Below are 14,547 nucleotides of genomic sequence, written 5' to 3'. Positions count from 1 at the left end.
CAATTGTAGTTACTGCCCCAGATTTTCAAGTATTTCGAGAAATTCTAAGAAGCGTGAAGCATTCTTTTCGGTGTCCCAATGTGCGGCTCATTGTTATCGAAATTCAAGAAGTCAAGAAAAAGGATTAAATCTTCCTCTGGCACGTATTTCCATGACCGAAGACGAGAAACTAATTTCGATGACCACCCGAAGGTGGTGCAGATGCGTGGTCTTATTAAGAAAATGCTCGAGGAACATGAAAAAACCAAGATCAAAGCTCCCAGAAGCACAAGCAAACGGAATGAGAAGACACGATCAAAATCTAAAACTAAGGAGACGACTGCGAAAAAAGAAACTGCTGTCCTAACAGCAGAATTCGAAACTGGAAGTTCACACGCATGTCTACCATTCTCACAGGTGGTCAAGGCTTCTAGAGACATCACAAACTGTACCGACAACTGCCATGATTCAAAGGTCGAGACAGGAGCAAAAAAGGACCCGCACGCAATGGAGATGAGACGGTCTCCGGCTGAAGGATACCGCTTGCTACCGATTATCCATCGCTCAACAATCACCATTCAGAAGGTGAAGGAAATGGCTAAGGAAATGGCTAGGGAAGAGGAGCGACTTAAAAAACGGAAGACGAAAAAGGTGGTTAAAAGGAAGTCAACTGGAGAAGCGAAAAATAAGGAAAAGCCTGCTTCAAAAATCAACCCAAGAACGAAGTCGTGTAGCCAAAAAATGACCAAACAAATGTTGTGTACACAAAAGCCAGTCATGCAAAAATGTACTCACGAAAGCCTAGCTAAGGAAATGCTACCTAGAAAGCAGCTTATTAGTAAGCGGTTGACCAAAGAAAAGTCACATACAGAAGGGCTACAGGTACAAACATTCGACAAAGAAAAGAAATATGACAAAACGGTGGTTTACAATAGGTTGTTGGTTGGAGAAAAGTCTTCATCGAGCAAGTCATCGCCCACCTCTAAAAAAATGGCGTCGAAACCCCTAAATTTCGCTTACACGATCCTTCTTGGCAGAACTAAAAGCGCCATCGCTTTTAAAGTTCTCACTGATGGCAAACGTAAGGAAACAGTTCTGCTTTCAGCCAGGGTACCAAAACAACTCCGTAAGCTTGACAATCCGCCCAAGCTTACTGCTGAAATGATGGCTGAAAAGCAACTGGCCGTTCAAGAGAAAAGACTTAGAGAACTGGAGCGAGTCCGAAACTGCGCTCGCGCTTGTGCGCAGCCCGTTAAGAGAAACACCGCCGTCCACTAATTAACATTTAATTACGCAGTATGGACGAAAAGTAGCGTTGCGCGATCAAAAGATTGGCAGTGCAGGAAAACCATCAGAGGCTCTGCATCAAGCTTTAAAAAGATAAAACCGAGCAACACAACGCAAGATAAGATCGTCATTCGAAGATAACAACAATGTGTGATGTCAAACAGCTTGCTTATCATGAACCATTACGACAGAAAACAACTCATTCATTCCCTGAATTTGTTTCTTTGTTTCCTTGTTCATGAGGTTTAAAGAATTTAAGAAAATATTTAGAAGGTTCTCTTCTCTCTAATGAACTCAGTTCACCTTATTAAGTGTAAATATGATGGATATACACCGTAAGTTACGAACTTTAATCCACATGGTGCAAATATTCCTCTTACAGCACAATACGCGCTGTAACCTGTGAACACAACTTTCAATCGATCAATCGTCTCTTTTTTATTGGAAAGCTGTTGCTGACTCCTCCAATATCCTAGCGTTTAAGGTGACCTTAATAGCTACATACCTTAGAGAGGTTTCAAAGAGGGGGCTATAAAAACAGATTTTTTTACTGATTTTTGCTTATTTGGCATCTACATTGAAATTAACTTTTCACGTGTTTACAAAGCCTCGCCTAGAAGATTGATTAAAGACAGTCATACACAGTTTGAGGTTTGCATAATCTGCGAGAATTCTCTTACCTCCCCGAGCGTTGGAATGAGGTAATGTAAAGCGGGGAAACGTCTTCTATTGTATTTATAACATATTTCTCAAAAATACGCGCGAACACAAAGCATCACAATCGTGTTTACAAAATCTCGTCTATACGTATTTATCGATAATAAGGGCGACGATTTTCAAGCCCAAGAAGATTTCGGGTCATTTTGAGAATCGCACACCTGGTCAGTGTAATCAGAACGAACAAACAACTTTCAGCAGGAATGATCAACGTCTTCATGACAAACAGATGAACGGAACAGAACACAACCATGGTGACGAACCAAAACCACGTCATCTTGATCCTCCCAGCCAATTGAATCTCAATAATATTAACCAAATTGTTTCGAACTATACATTTAAAAGTCGACTGACTGACAAAGCTAACTAGAAGACCTCTTAAGTGCGATCGTTCTCACTCTCAGCAACTTGGACGATTCTTTTCATCACTACCCCAGCAAAGCGATCACACCGTAATAACCCTTTTAGGAAAATTTCCAGTCGAGTGTTGAAAGTAATCTGGTATTACTTTGAAAAAAGGGGGTAATATAAATTTCTACCGAAACTGTGGTGCTGCGTCGGTGGGAGAGTATAGCAGGGTACTTTAGAATTATCAACTGAAATGATAACGTATTACTTTAGTTTTGCAGCACTTCGCTGTGTCTTTGGTCCAGAAACCTCGCAACATTTTCACAACCAATCAGTTCAAAAATAAAAATAGTCGCGACTTGGTCACTGAAGATTTCCCGCGCTTCAAGCAGTTTGCGTGTTTTCCCTCTGAAATCTCAATCAACCCGTTGTGATAATTTTTATCTCTTCTGATTGGCTGTTTTGGTTGCATTCGTTTTGGTTTTCAGAGTTCAGGCGAGTTTGTCAGCTGAACCTTCATGATAATGCTGTTCCACGATATCTCCACAGTGGCGACGATTCATAAAATCACGAAACTGTTGGGGGGTCCTCCACGATAACCCTCCAAACTAATTAAGGTGGACATGACCTTAACACATCACAGATCATTTCGAACTCATTAAAAACGTCGACCAAGCACCACAATAAAGCGTTTTAGGTTTGAGCCTCAATGACAATAGGGCTGCTACTTGCGTCGGCGCAGATCTGTCCACTCGGTCTCCGTGTCCGAGTTGGCCATAGTAGCCTGGAACATAACAAATTTACGTCACTACTGCGGTTACGTGGTGCAGGTCGACGACAGTTGAATCAGTCGTGTGAGGTAAGAGCCATCAGTTGATCGAAACGTTTAAGCAACTTTATAAAAACCTTGTGCAAATGTTGATCAAAATCACTCAAAGGTCTACTCTCCCAGTTTCTACACATTAATTATCGTTTAGGACTGAGGACATTTAATAAATTAAAGCAAGTATTTCAATATTGAGGGAAAAGGGGGTAAGTTTCTACAGAAACTGTGGTGCTGCATCGGTGGGAGAGTATAACAGGGTAATTTAGTGTTATCAACTGAGTTGAAAACGTAAATTGGCCTTCGTCAGAGTGATTGGCCATAGGGCTAACGCTCGAAACTTCAGCCTTTAAACATTTCACGGAGGCCAATTTACCTTTTCAATTTAGTTGATAACACTAAATTACCTTGCTAATTCATTTAAGGATCGAGTTCCTTTTAAATACAAGGGAAATTCGAATAGCAAAGTGGGTCATTCAATCTACCTATCCTTTGATAGATTGATAGACGCATAAAAAAAAGAATTTCATTGATTTCATTTTCAAAACACAGAGAGTTGTGTCCATGAAATGAATATTCACTGTTCCTAATCCATAACAGAAGCAAGGATAGGAAAAATTCTTCCCATTTTTCCTGGGAGGAAATTTGAAGGTAAAGGATGGCCACTGGTTTTGACTTCATATTGGTTTAAGTTATAGTTTTCTCTCCAAGAAGTCTTACAGGGCATTCAAAACTGTCATGAACCAAAGCTACTTTAACAGAGAACTACATTAATATGAGCCATGTTTCATTTTTTCTGCATTTCCTGAGCATATTTAGGTTGAACACAATATCTATTTAGACAGTAAAAAAATGGTGCTTTTTTAACATATGTTACATGCTTGTTAAAAATAATTTTACATAAACAGAAAAATTCATTCAAACTTACCCCAACCCCACGTCCAGACACTCCCATCTCCTGTTAGCAAAAAAATTAAATCAAGATTAGTCACACTAACTAATTGACAGTGAGGTAAATGGGTCAGTTCTCCTCTTTTTTTATCTCCTACAAACCACTAAGCTTCTCTTTAAAATGTTGGTACAAAAAAGTTATGCGAGTCAGTCCTGATTATTTTTAAGGTGGATATCTTATCCACCAGATAAAACAAGCAACACATAAATTGTTCATAAACACTCCTTGTCTTGATAACAATTTATCCCTGGACAGGGTTAATTGTCACCACCATTGAAACAACAATTAACAAAAGAGTGACTTCCCCAAATGTCCCCTCATTTCAACCTAAAACAAAACAAAAGTTGAACAACAGCAGCAAACCACACTGCCAAGTTAGGGGCTGCAGGGAGGACTAATTGTCAAATATAAAACAGGAAAAACTGTCAAAAAACCATCTACATGTCAGCTCTCCAACTGGATCTAGTAGGTCATGATTTACTGTATCCTGTGTTTGATCAACAAATTCTAATAGGTACAAATGCCTATTTGCATATCAGTTGGAGATGGTGATACCCATCTACTCCTCCCCCCTCTCACCTTCACCTCCTGTCTCTCCCCTCTCTTTGTTACAGAACACAGCCATTTTTTTAAATGAAGTAAGAATTTTCACATTGTTTCCTTTCTCTTCCAGTACTTCCTATCCTTATCACTTCAACACCCAAGATTTTCATAGAGAATTACAGTAGACAGAGAATTGCAAAAAGTAACAAGGATATTCCCCACTCCTGAATGAAAAATAGATTGAGCAATTGAAATTTAGTTAGAATATTCTGCTATATAGTCAGAGTAATCTCTGAGCTCCAGTGCCTGATGTACAACTTGTGTTAAAACCCTCCCCTACCATTCTATCAACCAAGCTCATTCTTTCCCCCTCCACATACCAAGAACTGCTGCTGTGTGCCTTGATCCACAGCTGACCATCAGTACCTCTAAATCCTCTGGAAAACTGACAGGAACTGGCACTGTCTGACATTGAACCTGGCCACCACTTGACGACAGTGTGTCATTTGGATTGACAGCCAAACCCAGCTGCCCCTTCTCATTCCATCCCCACATGTAGAGGTCACCAAATTCTGACAGCAACACAAATAGAAAAAATCAAACTTAAGAAAATCTACTCAGCTCAAAAAACAAATACCACAGATTTACATGTTCATAATCCATCAACACTTACTGGACAGAAGAAAACTATTAAAAATGTGTTACCTGTGGAGTCTTATATCTGAGGATTCTACTGTGAAGCAGTAGGAGTGTAAGTTGAATTTTCTAACCAAAGATAAGTAAAAGTCCTTCAGCTCTGGAATTTGGAATAATTTTCTTATTAAAGGAAAAAATCAGAAAACCATGACAAAAACGTTTGGAGCATGCTAACATGGACACATCCTTTCCAAAAAGCACTAATTCTACCTACATCTGGCCAATTAAGGTCAAAGTGACCAGAGGGGAGCAATATTAATTTTCCTGCCCTGTTGATTATACAGCAAACATTAGGAAATGTACTTAGGCTATTCCAATTGAATATTTGGCTTCTCTTCTCTCACCACTTATTGCTGCTGAATGCCAGCCACCTGCTGCTATAAACAGCATTCTGATTCCTTCCAGAGCTGGAACAACCTCTGAACTTTGCTCTTCAACTATTAATCCACGACCAAGCTGTCCACGACTAAAAAAAGCAAACAAAAACCTATTAGTTGGTTATTTTGTCAGAAGTTTTCATTAGTCGGTCCCTGGGTCTCATCCCATGAAAATTAGTGAGTCTGAGACCCAAACGATTGGTTCCATCCTCTGAGAGATTATTCTTGTTAATATAAAAGCTTAACAAAGTTTACATTTCAAACATCAACAAAATACAGTTTTTAATTAAGTACTAACATTACCAAGGAACACATGCTTTCTTGAAAATGCAAACAACTTAACGGTAATTGTTTTTTTATACTTGATACTTACGCTCATAATCATAACAAGCTTTGCCTTCAAAACCCAATGACAGGTGCATTCTGACTGGAAGTTCAATTCCCTTTAGTTTAAAAATTTGACTTTGAGACTTGAGGGAGTTGTTGTAAGTCATAAAGGGGTAAGTTTCTAAAGAAACTGCGGTGCTGCGTTGGTGGGAGAGTATAACAAGATAATTTGATTTTGTCAACTGAGTTGATGACGTAAATTGGCCACCATAAAGAGTTTCAAAGCCTGATGACAACGGTGGCCAATTTACGCTAGAAACTCATTTGATAATACCAAATTAACCTTGACGTACGTAAGTAAGAATAATTTGCAAAAGCTTCCCCAGGTGACTTGAAAGCTATTAAAAGAGGTTGACTTAAATATAAGCTCATAAATGGAACGGTCTACCTTATTTTTCCGATTTTTCCACTTGTGTTTAAGGCTGATATAAATTTATAGCTCGCCTTTTTCTAGTAAAGACTAACCCTTGTTTAACCCTCATCAGGGTGTCTTGCGATGCTTCTTGAAGCCTGTTCCTAGGTGGTTTCAAGTTGAATTTTCACCTAGAAACCCCGGTTTGGATTTTTCTTTCTCCTCGATCGCGATGAATTCAAATAATAGGGGGTTTTGAAGAATTTGGCGGGCTTTCAACGCGCGTACATTAATCCATATTTGGTACGCCCTCGTTACCAGGGTCCTCTCGGCATTAAGAAATACGTAACCACGCAATCAAAATGGCGGCGTTTGTAACGCTTCGAATTCATTTAAAGACTGTGCGATTTTACGCCCCTATCTGCGTCGGTATATTAATTATAATATATAGATTTAGCCAAGTCTAAAAGCGTACGTCTCAAGGGCACAACGCCTTGCCGCGGCCAGGACTAGAACCCGGGTCGTCCGACACGGAGCCCAGTGCCCTCTACGGTCGTGCGGTCGTACATCCAAATTTTTTCGGCTTGATGGGTTACTACTATTTTGTATAATTATGGGGCTACGCTCTGCGAGCTCCGCAATTATCACATAAACTGTGGTGTTATAGAGGGATTTCCGGCCCTGAGAAAAGCCGTAACAACACACGCGAGAAAATATCGTTTTTTTTTCCACATGAGTTGATATAGCCAATCAGCTGGTGAAACGTCACTCGCCTTTGGCGCCACTCGGTCAGGTTGATGAATGAACGGCAAAGCCTTCACGATTCTCAATACAAGGTAGGTTGTCGGAACTTTCACAGATTGTGGCGGTTAAAACACTGAAAAATCCGTATCGCTGACAGACAGTGAGGTTCAAACTTTTCTAGGAGGGGAAAAACCAATATACAAAAAGAAAAACCGAAAGTTACGTATACAGTGGCTTTGGTGTTGGCATTTCTCGCGGCTGAGAATGAAAATCGACAACTGGAAGATTTGCCGCTGGCCGATTTTGGCCGTTTACCTGAAAGACTTCTTCGGTCGGTAAGGACAAAGTCAATAAATGATAATTTTGTAACTTGAAACGCATTTTTCCATCCTAAGAGTTAGCGCCAACACACTCCACGATTGTTATTTGGGAATTGTCGATTCATTTATTTTCATTCATTAATGAAGTTGGCTCTTCTTGTGGGTAAAGGGCTATTGTGTTTATATGATAAACAAAATAATACATGGTTGCTTGTAGATACAGAATTTCTCTTCTCGGCTGGGCCTCGTGTGCCACTTTTTTGTTCTTACCACATTTTGACTTCATCTGTGATCTATTACTGAACAGACGCACGGCAACTTGGAATCTATTTGTTAAATATATAATTAAATTACACCGTTAGTTAACGGTGTAAAATCTTACAGTAAATACATTACTGACTGGAAGAAATTACGCCGTTAGTTACAAGCGTAAAATCGTACAGTATATATATCACCGACTGGAAGAAATTACGCTGTAAGTTACGGGCGTAAAATATCACAGTATATATATAGTACCGACTGGAAGAAATTACGCCGCTAGTCACTGGCGTAAAATCTTAAAGTATGTATATACTACCGATCATGAATGAAATTACACCGTTAGTTATTGACGTAAAATCTTACAGTATGTATATACTACCACTGAATGAAATTACGCTGTCAGTAACTGGCGTAAAATCTTACTGCATATATAATATAACACCGACTGAATGAAATTACGCCATTAGTTACTAGCCTAAAAATTTTACAATATGTAAATTGCGGGAGTGTTTCTTTTTTTTTCTATTACGTCTTGGCGAGACCACCTTAGTAAATGGCGCGACAAACTTTCAGTCAAGCTTGAAAAGTGACAGGGCATGAACAGCTTTTACGGTCATTGCGTTTGTAACAACTTTCTCACGGTAGAGTGGCATATGTGCTCCTGGTTGGTTCCATATCACGCCGCATTTGCGCCTTTAAGCATCCTTCGATAACCTAATTATAAGGCCTAGTTCATACGCCGTACTTCAGCCGAGCCGAATCAAATTCAACGAATTAACTTCATCATATGTGTGAAGTACGGCGTCTGAACCAATTCGGAACGGCTGACTTAATTTAGATCAGATCAGTCAAGTCATCCCGCCTGGCTCAGCCGGGAAGAACGGCTGTAGGCCGGCTTTGATTCAGACGCTCTACTTCAACTCAGCCGAACCAAATGCATAAATTATTTTAATGTACTTTTCATGCTGTCTTTACTCGAAAGCATGCGCAAAATAGTGTTTTGCAGGAGAAAAATGGCGGCTTGGCGGGCCAAATTAAACGATGGTGACATGAGTTGTTCGTGTTTCGGCATGATCATATATACTTGCTTGAAATGTAAAATCCCAGTTTGCAATAAAAATTCAATTCTTGAAGACGAGGATTACCATGGATGGGTCGCTAGTAAAACCGTCGCCTTTAAGACGGTTTGCATTCTTCTTCTTTTTTCACTGTTTTCCAGAATTTTGAGCAAAAGAAAGGCTTTTGCTCGCAGATTGCTGCCTGAATCCATGGCGCCCGCCATGTTTAAAATTGTAATGACCGAAAATTAATATTCTTCGATTAATTAATTTTGGCCGAATAAAGTTTGGCGTTTGAATCAATTCAGCCAATATTAACTAATTTAGATCGGCCTATCGTTGAATTCGATTCGACGGCTGGAGTGCGGCGTCTGAACCGGGACTAAAAAATTTATTGCAGCCTAGTTTGAATTCGAATGTCTTGTCTTGCTTTTCCTTTTTTTTTTTGTATGTGTGTGTGTTTGTGTTAGGATGTGTTATCATTCCAGTTCGCAATTTCAAGACCAGTCATCACCCACATTACCCCTTACCATGTGAATTTAGACATAATGCACAATCAAGAATTTCAAATTTAAATCACATTTTATTTCAATTTTTTAAGGTTTTTGACAGTGCCGTGAAAGTGGTATTGTATTAATAATAATAATAATAAAAGATTTATACCGCGCCAGTATCCTACTGTTCAAAGGCGCCTACAAGAAAAAAACTTAAACATTAACACTTAAGACAGCTAATATTAATTATAAAAGGCTTTTCTAAAGAGTAAAGTTTTTAATTTTCATTTTCTCTAACGTCACTGTCCCCGCTGTGTGGTTTCCTTTCACGACGTCTACGTCGTCCACACCGAGCTTGGATATGGCCCATAGCTCCGTAGTTAAAACATTTCCCTGCAAGGAAATAAAGATTCTTATTACAACAATAGCAGCGAAATACCACGTGACCTTTCGCGCGAAAACATGAAAATAACACGAAAGTAGAATGGATTGCCATTTCATTGAGAGAGTCACTCGTATCTCCATGCGGCAATGTAAGATCCCCTTTTCAATATACGAATGGCAGGGAATTACTAGAAGAGCTTCCGCACAAAAATGTGACAAGTGTAACATGTTATTTTTACATGTGAACACCGCACCGACGCTATGGTTACAAAGTAAATAGTACGCAAATGAAATGTTCGGTGTTTCCTTTATCTTTGTATGACAAAATGATATTACATGGCTGTTTGGATGTAATTAAATTAGGGAAAAACAATCTTTCTCTCGTTCGCTGCTTGCATTCCTGAGACATTCAACACTTGAAGGGATGTATCAGTCGCATTTCAACGCGCCAAGCAATATCATGTACTTAGTTCCCTTCAAATTTGAAAACTAGACGAGTAAGACTTAAATTAAATTTGTCTATCTTAGTGAATGGGAAAACCAAATTAAACGGTTGAAAATGTATCCAACGGTAGGAAGAAGTTTAGATTACTAACTGGGTCGACCTGGAGGTTGACGTAAGGGTTGGCGCGGTGGTGGGCGCGGTTGCACAATGTTCTCTTCTTCAGGCCGTTCATCCTCGACCCTTCTCTCTCGCACAGGAGCCCTTATCCCTTATCTTCCCTCTTCTCTCCTTCATTCCCTATCTCTTCGCCGCCTCTCCCTACCATCGTCTCTTGCGTCCTCCTCCCCTCTCTCGACTTCAATGTGCAAAAACTCCATGGCATCATGTATTTCAGTTATCTGAAAGGCAGAACCCAAATAATTTAGCATACATCAATTTTTTTACCAACTAAATAATTTTACACGGTCCACTCTTTTTTTAATTCGAGGAATAACACCGGTTAAGACTGACACATTATGATTCTAGGAGATGTAAATAACTGTACTAAACTTGAAAAACGACAACAACAAAAAAGTTGCCATAAACCATTATTGAAAGAATACTTCTAGTGAAAACATGGAAAACTCTCTCTCTAATTGAAAACAGTGGAATCACTTACACTTTGAGTGTATTACGAAAGCTTGAATGACTCATAAACTTCTCATAATGGCGCATTTGATAAAACTTCTACAACTTAGAAAACTTAACTGACTTACGGTTTAAGACCTTGTTTCTGTAAATGACAATCACGCAGCTGCATCATACCGGTGTATAACTCTATCAATGAACGTATGCACAACGTTTCAACCTTTCCGCAGAGGTTAAAAGAAGATTTCAGCTTCTCGAAGAAATCTGAGTTGTTTTATAGTGTGAAAACCAGCTGGACAGTAATGCACAATAATGTTCTACCAAAACATAAAATGAACGTTCAAAATGCAAACGATTGTACAGTTCCTGTATAGCGATATGAATCATTCATTGAAACCAGCTTTCATATTGCTCACGACAATAGCTACTTCCGAAGAAGAGCGAAAATTAAACGCGATGGGTATTCAATTCATTGAATTAAAAGCAGGGCCAGTCTGTAATAAATGCATACTGTAAGATTATACGCCAGGAACTAACGAGGTAATTTGTCTCTGTCGGTATTGTATATACTGAAAGATTTTAAGCCAGTAACGGCGTAATTTTGTTCAGTCGGTAACATACATACTGTAAGATTTTACGCCAGTAGCTAACGGCGTAATTTCTTCCAGCCGGTAATATACATACTGTAAGATTTTACGCCGGTAACTTACGGCGTAATTTCTTCCAGTCGGTTATATATATATATATATATATATATATATATATATATATATTCCAGTCGGTATATGTACATACTGAGGGATTTTATGCCGTTAGTTAACGGCGTAAAATCTTAGATTGTGTTCAACAACGCAGATTGGCGTAAAACCGTACAGCCTATAGACTGCATTAGTCACATAATATTAATTTCTATCTAATTCCACTACGTAGTGAAATTAAAAACACAACTGATATAATAGTGTAAACCTTGTTAGTCCGATCAAAATGAGCTTCCCGCATCCACCGTCCTGTTGTTGTCGGTAAACTGACTAAAGTCACATACAATATAGTGATGAACAATATTATGAGAGACACATTTTCTGTTGTTTTCAAATCAGAACAATATCTCATATGATGGCAATCGCCGAAATAGAAGTACTGATATAATTATATACACTGAACCAATCAGATCTTAACATGTCAGTTCACGTACCTTCAACTACGCTATGTAGCGATGTATATTTTTTTAATTTCACATCGATTTGAAACCAGTATAAAGAACTTGTTGAGGATGCAGTGTTAAATGGGAAAAAATTGTGTATTATTTGTCTAATTATTCACGTTGTTATTGTTGTTTTAATGTATGTAAAATACCTTCCACTTCCAAGGGTGTAGACAGTTCCTGATGAATTCAACAGCAGAGCATGTTCTTTGCCACAAGCAACTGATGTTATCTCTTTATCTATGGCTATTGCTTTAAACACAGGAACTGGTTTTGCGACAGCACCATCTTTCACTTGATCATTGCAGATGACACCAGCCTGTCCATTTCCTACGATGAAAAGACAATGTCAGTCTGTGAGAGTTAGGAAAGGTTTATCAACACATTTGAAGCATAATGTAAAAACAATTTGCATGATGAGGGAAGCTTTGTGACTCAGTGGCAGAACAGTGATAATACTGGATACTTTTTTAACTACTTAATTGTGTGGTTTCCCACTCTTGCAAGAAGTTTCAGTGACAGGCTTCATAGCACAGGCTAGCTGTGTCTATTAACTTGGAAAATATTTGAATGTAATTTTTTCTCTTCAATGCCTTTAGTCATTGTGAGAAGTAAATTCTTATCCTTTCACTCCAAGCAATTATTAAGTGACATCTCCTGACCATACCAAAACGATGTCAAACAGAAAGGTGATGGGAGGAGAGAAAATATCAACTCTAGAGTAATGTATCATTTCAGTCTAATTTCTCACAGATAAAATTTTAACTAATGTATGCAAGATGGTTAGGAGAATTTATAGTGAGAACTAGGAGATGCAGGAGTTAAAAATTGATTTTGCAACAACTCTTTTTATTGCCAAACTGAATATGTTACCCTTTGTATTCAAAATAATACTGTATCAGATCTAACGCTATAGTATGAAGATAATCCTGGTTGTCAGTCATTATTCTTATTACAAACAAAACATTCATTTCAGAAAGCTCTTGCTGCCTTATATCTACTGTACCTGTGACCAAAATGCAGCTGGACTCTTTGCAGCCAACTTCTTTGAATTTTGTGCCATTACTGCAGACTTTCACAGGTTTTGATTCTTCATTAAATCTAGTGTAATCCGTCCATTGTAAGCAATCTCCATCTTTGGTCAGAAAGACAAGTTGTGTCCAGCTACAGCATGCATCTGTAACAAAATGATTTGGAAGAAGATTTTCCTCTTCCCCAAACATTTTTTTTTTAGAATTCCATCCAACCTTATTGATAGTACCATTCTCTAGGACAGAAAAAAGAGTGGATTCTTTAGAAGAAGCAACAGTGAGTTTATTTTCAATGTGCAAGCCATATGGGATTACAAAACTAGGTCCATGCATAAAGCCACATAGAAGTTCAAAGCCCAGCTAAACAGTTTGTTACCTCATACTTACACTGATTAACTCTTTTCTGAAATGTACATGTGTTATCTTTGTACTGCATTTCCCTCAGACACTCAGAGGGAGGATATTTTTTCAAGAATATTAATGGGGCAATAATTAAATTTACCTGGAAATAAACATGTAGTTTATTTGTGACAATACACTGATAAATAATTGTACACACAATTTTGTCTCTTCAGCTGCTTGGAGGTGAATAGTTAACAACCGTTCACCAAAGTGGGGGTGGCTTGTGATGGATATTTAACAAGCCACAAGCAGCAAGGTAAATATCCACCACCAACCACTCACACCAAGGTAAATGGCTGTTTTAGTATATACCAAAACAGTGAGATAATAAAGCACAAAAGTATGATTTTTTATTCATTTATTCCTTCAATGATTACAATATTTTGGGCACAAATCCCATACCAGTTGCTTGAAGGTGAATTGCAAAGGATATTCGGAGTTTATGTGGCCAATCAGAGTGCACCTTCAAAGCCAGCCACTGTTTTAGTATATGCTAATACTAGTTAACCACATCGAACTAGCCAATCATTTCACAAGGGTTACTTACCTGTTTAGTATATACTAAATATTTCCTTGACGTATGTGTCAAAACAATTGTTCACTTCTGTGTCGTTGAAAATGGTGAATATTTACCTCGCTATTTCGGTGAATATTCATCACCGCCACCTCCACTTCGGTGAATAACTATTTAATAGAGTTCCCGAACACCAGTAAACCACATCCATGTCACCGTTTTTTAAAAATGTAAAATAATAGCAAAGTACAATTTTACGACGCCTAGCTTTTAAAATTACCTTTAAGATAAAATGTGCTCGACCAGGAAGCCAGTATACTACTAACACAGTCAAAATTCAGCTGAACCGGTGTTAGGACTGAAGCGGGATGTGATCCACCAGTCTCGAAATCCACTTCTTGGCTTTCATTTGCGTTTATAGCTTTGGCAGTAATTTGTCGAAAGCCATTAAAACCGAAACCATAACATTGAAACCTTCCGTCAGGATGAAACGCTGACTTAGAAGTTGTATTCTGACTTGTTTTATCCATTGTAAGAGATCTACATGTGACCTTGTGGTCCTTCCGCCATTTTATCTGCTGAGCATCCTAGCCTTCCTCTTTAAG

General features: G+C 38.6%; 2 protein-coding genes and 1 long non-coding RNA gene across 3 annotated transcripts; 1 reads left to right on the top strand and 2 right to left on the bottom strand.

Annotated features, from left to right (window-relative positions):
• The first annotated feature begins 78 nt into the window (after positions 1-78).
• LOC136283282 (transcriptional regulator ATRX homolog) lies at positions 79-1,257 on the top strand. Its single transcript, XM_066171861.1, has one exon. The coding sequence runs from the start codon at positions 79-81 to the stop codon at positions 1,255-1,257; it is 1,179 nt and encodes a 392-aa protein (XP_066027958.1).
• Positions 1,258-1,679: 422 nt separating this feature from the next.
• LOC131786301 (RCC1 domain-containing protein 1) lies at positions 1,680-14,542 on the bottom strand. Its single transcript, XM_059103342.2, has 7 exons — positions 14,223-14,542; positions 13,002-13,262; positions 12,148-12,325; positions 5,690-5,811; positions 5,030-5,221; positions 4,083-4,112; positions 1,680-3,115 (listed from the first exon to the last, which is right to left on the bottom strand). Exons 1-7 carry the CDS (start codon positions 14,470-14,472, stop codon positions 2,976-2,978), a joined length of 1,173 nt encoding a protein of 390 aa, XP_058959325.2. The 5' UTR covers positions 14,473-14,542; the 3' UTR covers positions 1,680-2,975.
• Positions 9,488-11,504, bottom strand: LOC131786302 (uncharacterized). The gene is made up of 3 exons (XR_009340367.2): positions 10,923-11,504; positions 10,319-10,565; positions 9,488-9,731 (listed from the first exon to the last, which is right to left on the bottom strand). It is a non-coding gene; the product is annotated as an uncharacterized lncRNA (long non-coding RNA).
• Positions 14,543-14,547: the final 5 nt, after the last annotated feature.

This window comes from Pocillopora verrucosa, chromosome 1 (genome assembly GCF_036669915.1).
Source record: "Pocillopora verrucosa isolate sample1 chromosome 1, ASM3666991v2, whole genome shotgun sequence".
NCBI classification, from domain to species: domain Eukaryota; kingdom Metazoa; phylum Cnidaria; class Anthozoa; order Scleractinia; family Pocilloporidae; genus Pocillopora; species Pocillopora verrucosa.
The sequence above is the reverse complement of the archived record's forward strand: the minus strand, read 5'-3'. Positions and strand labels throughout refer to the sequence as shown.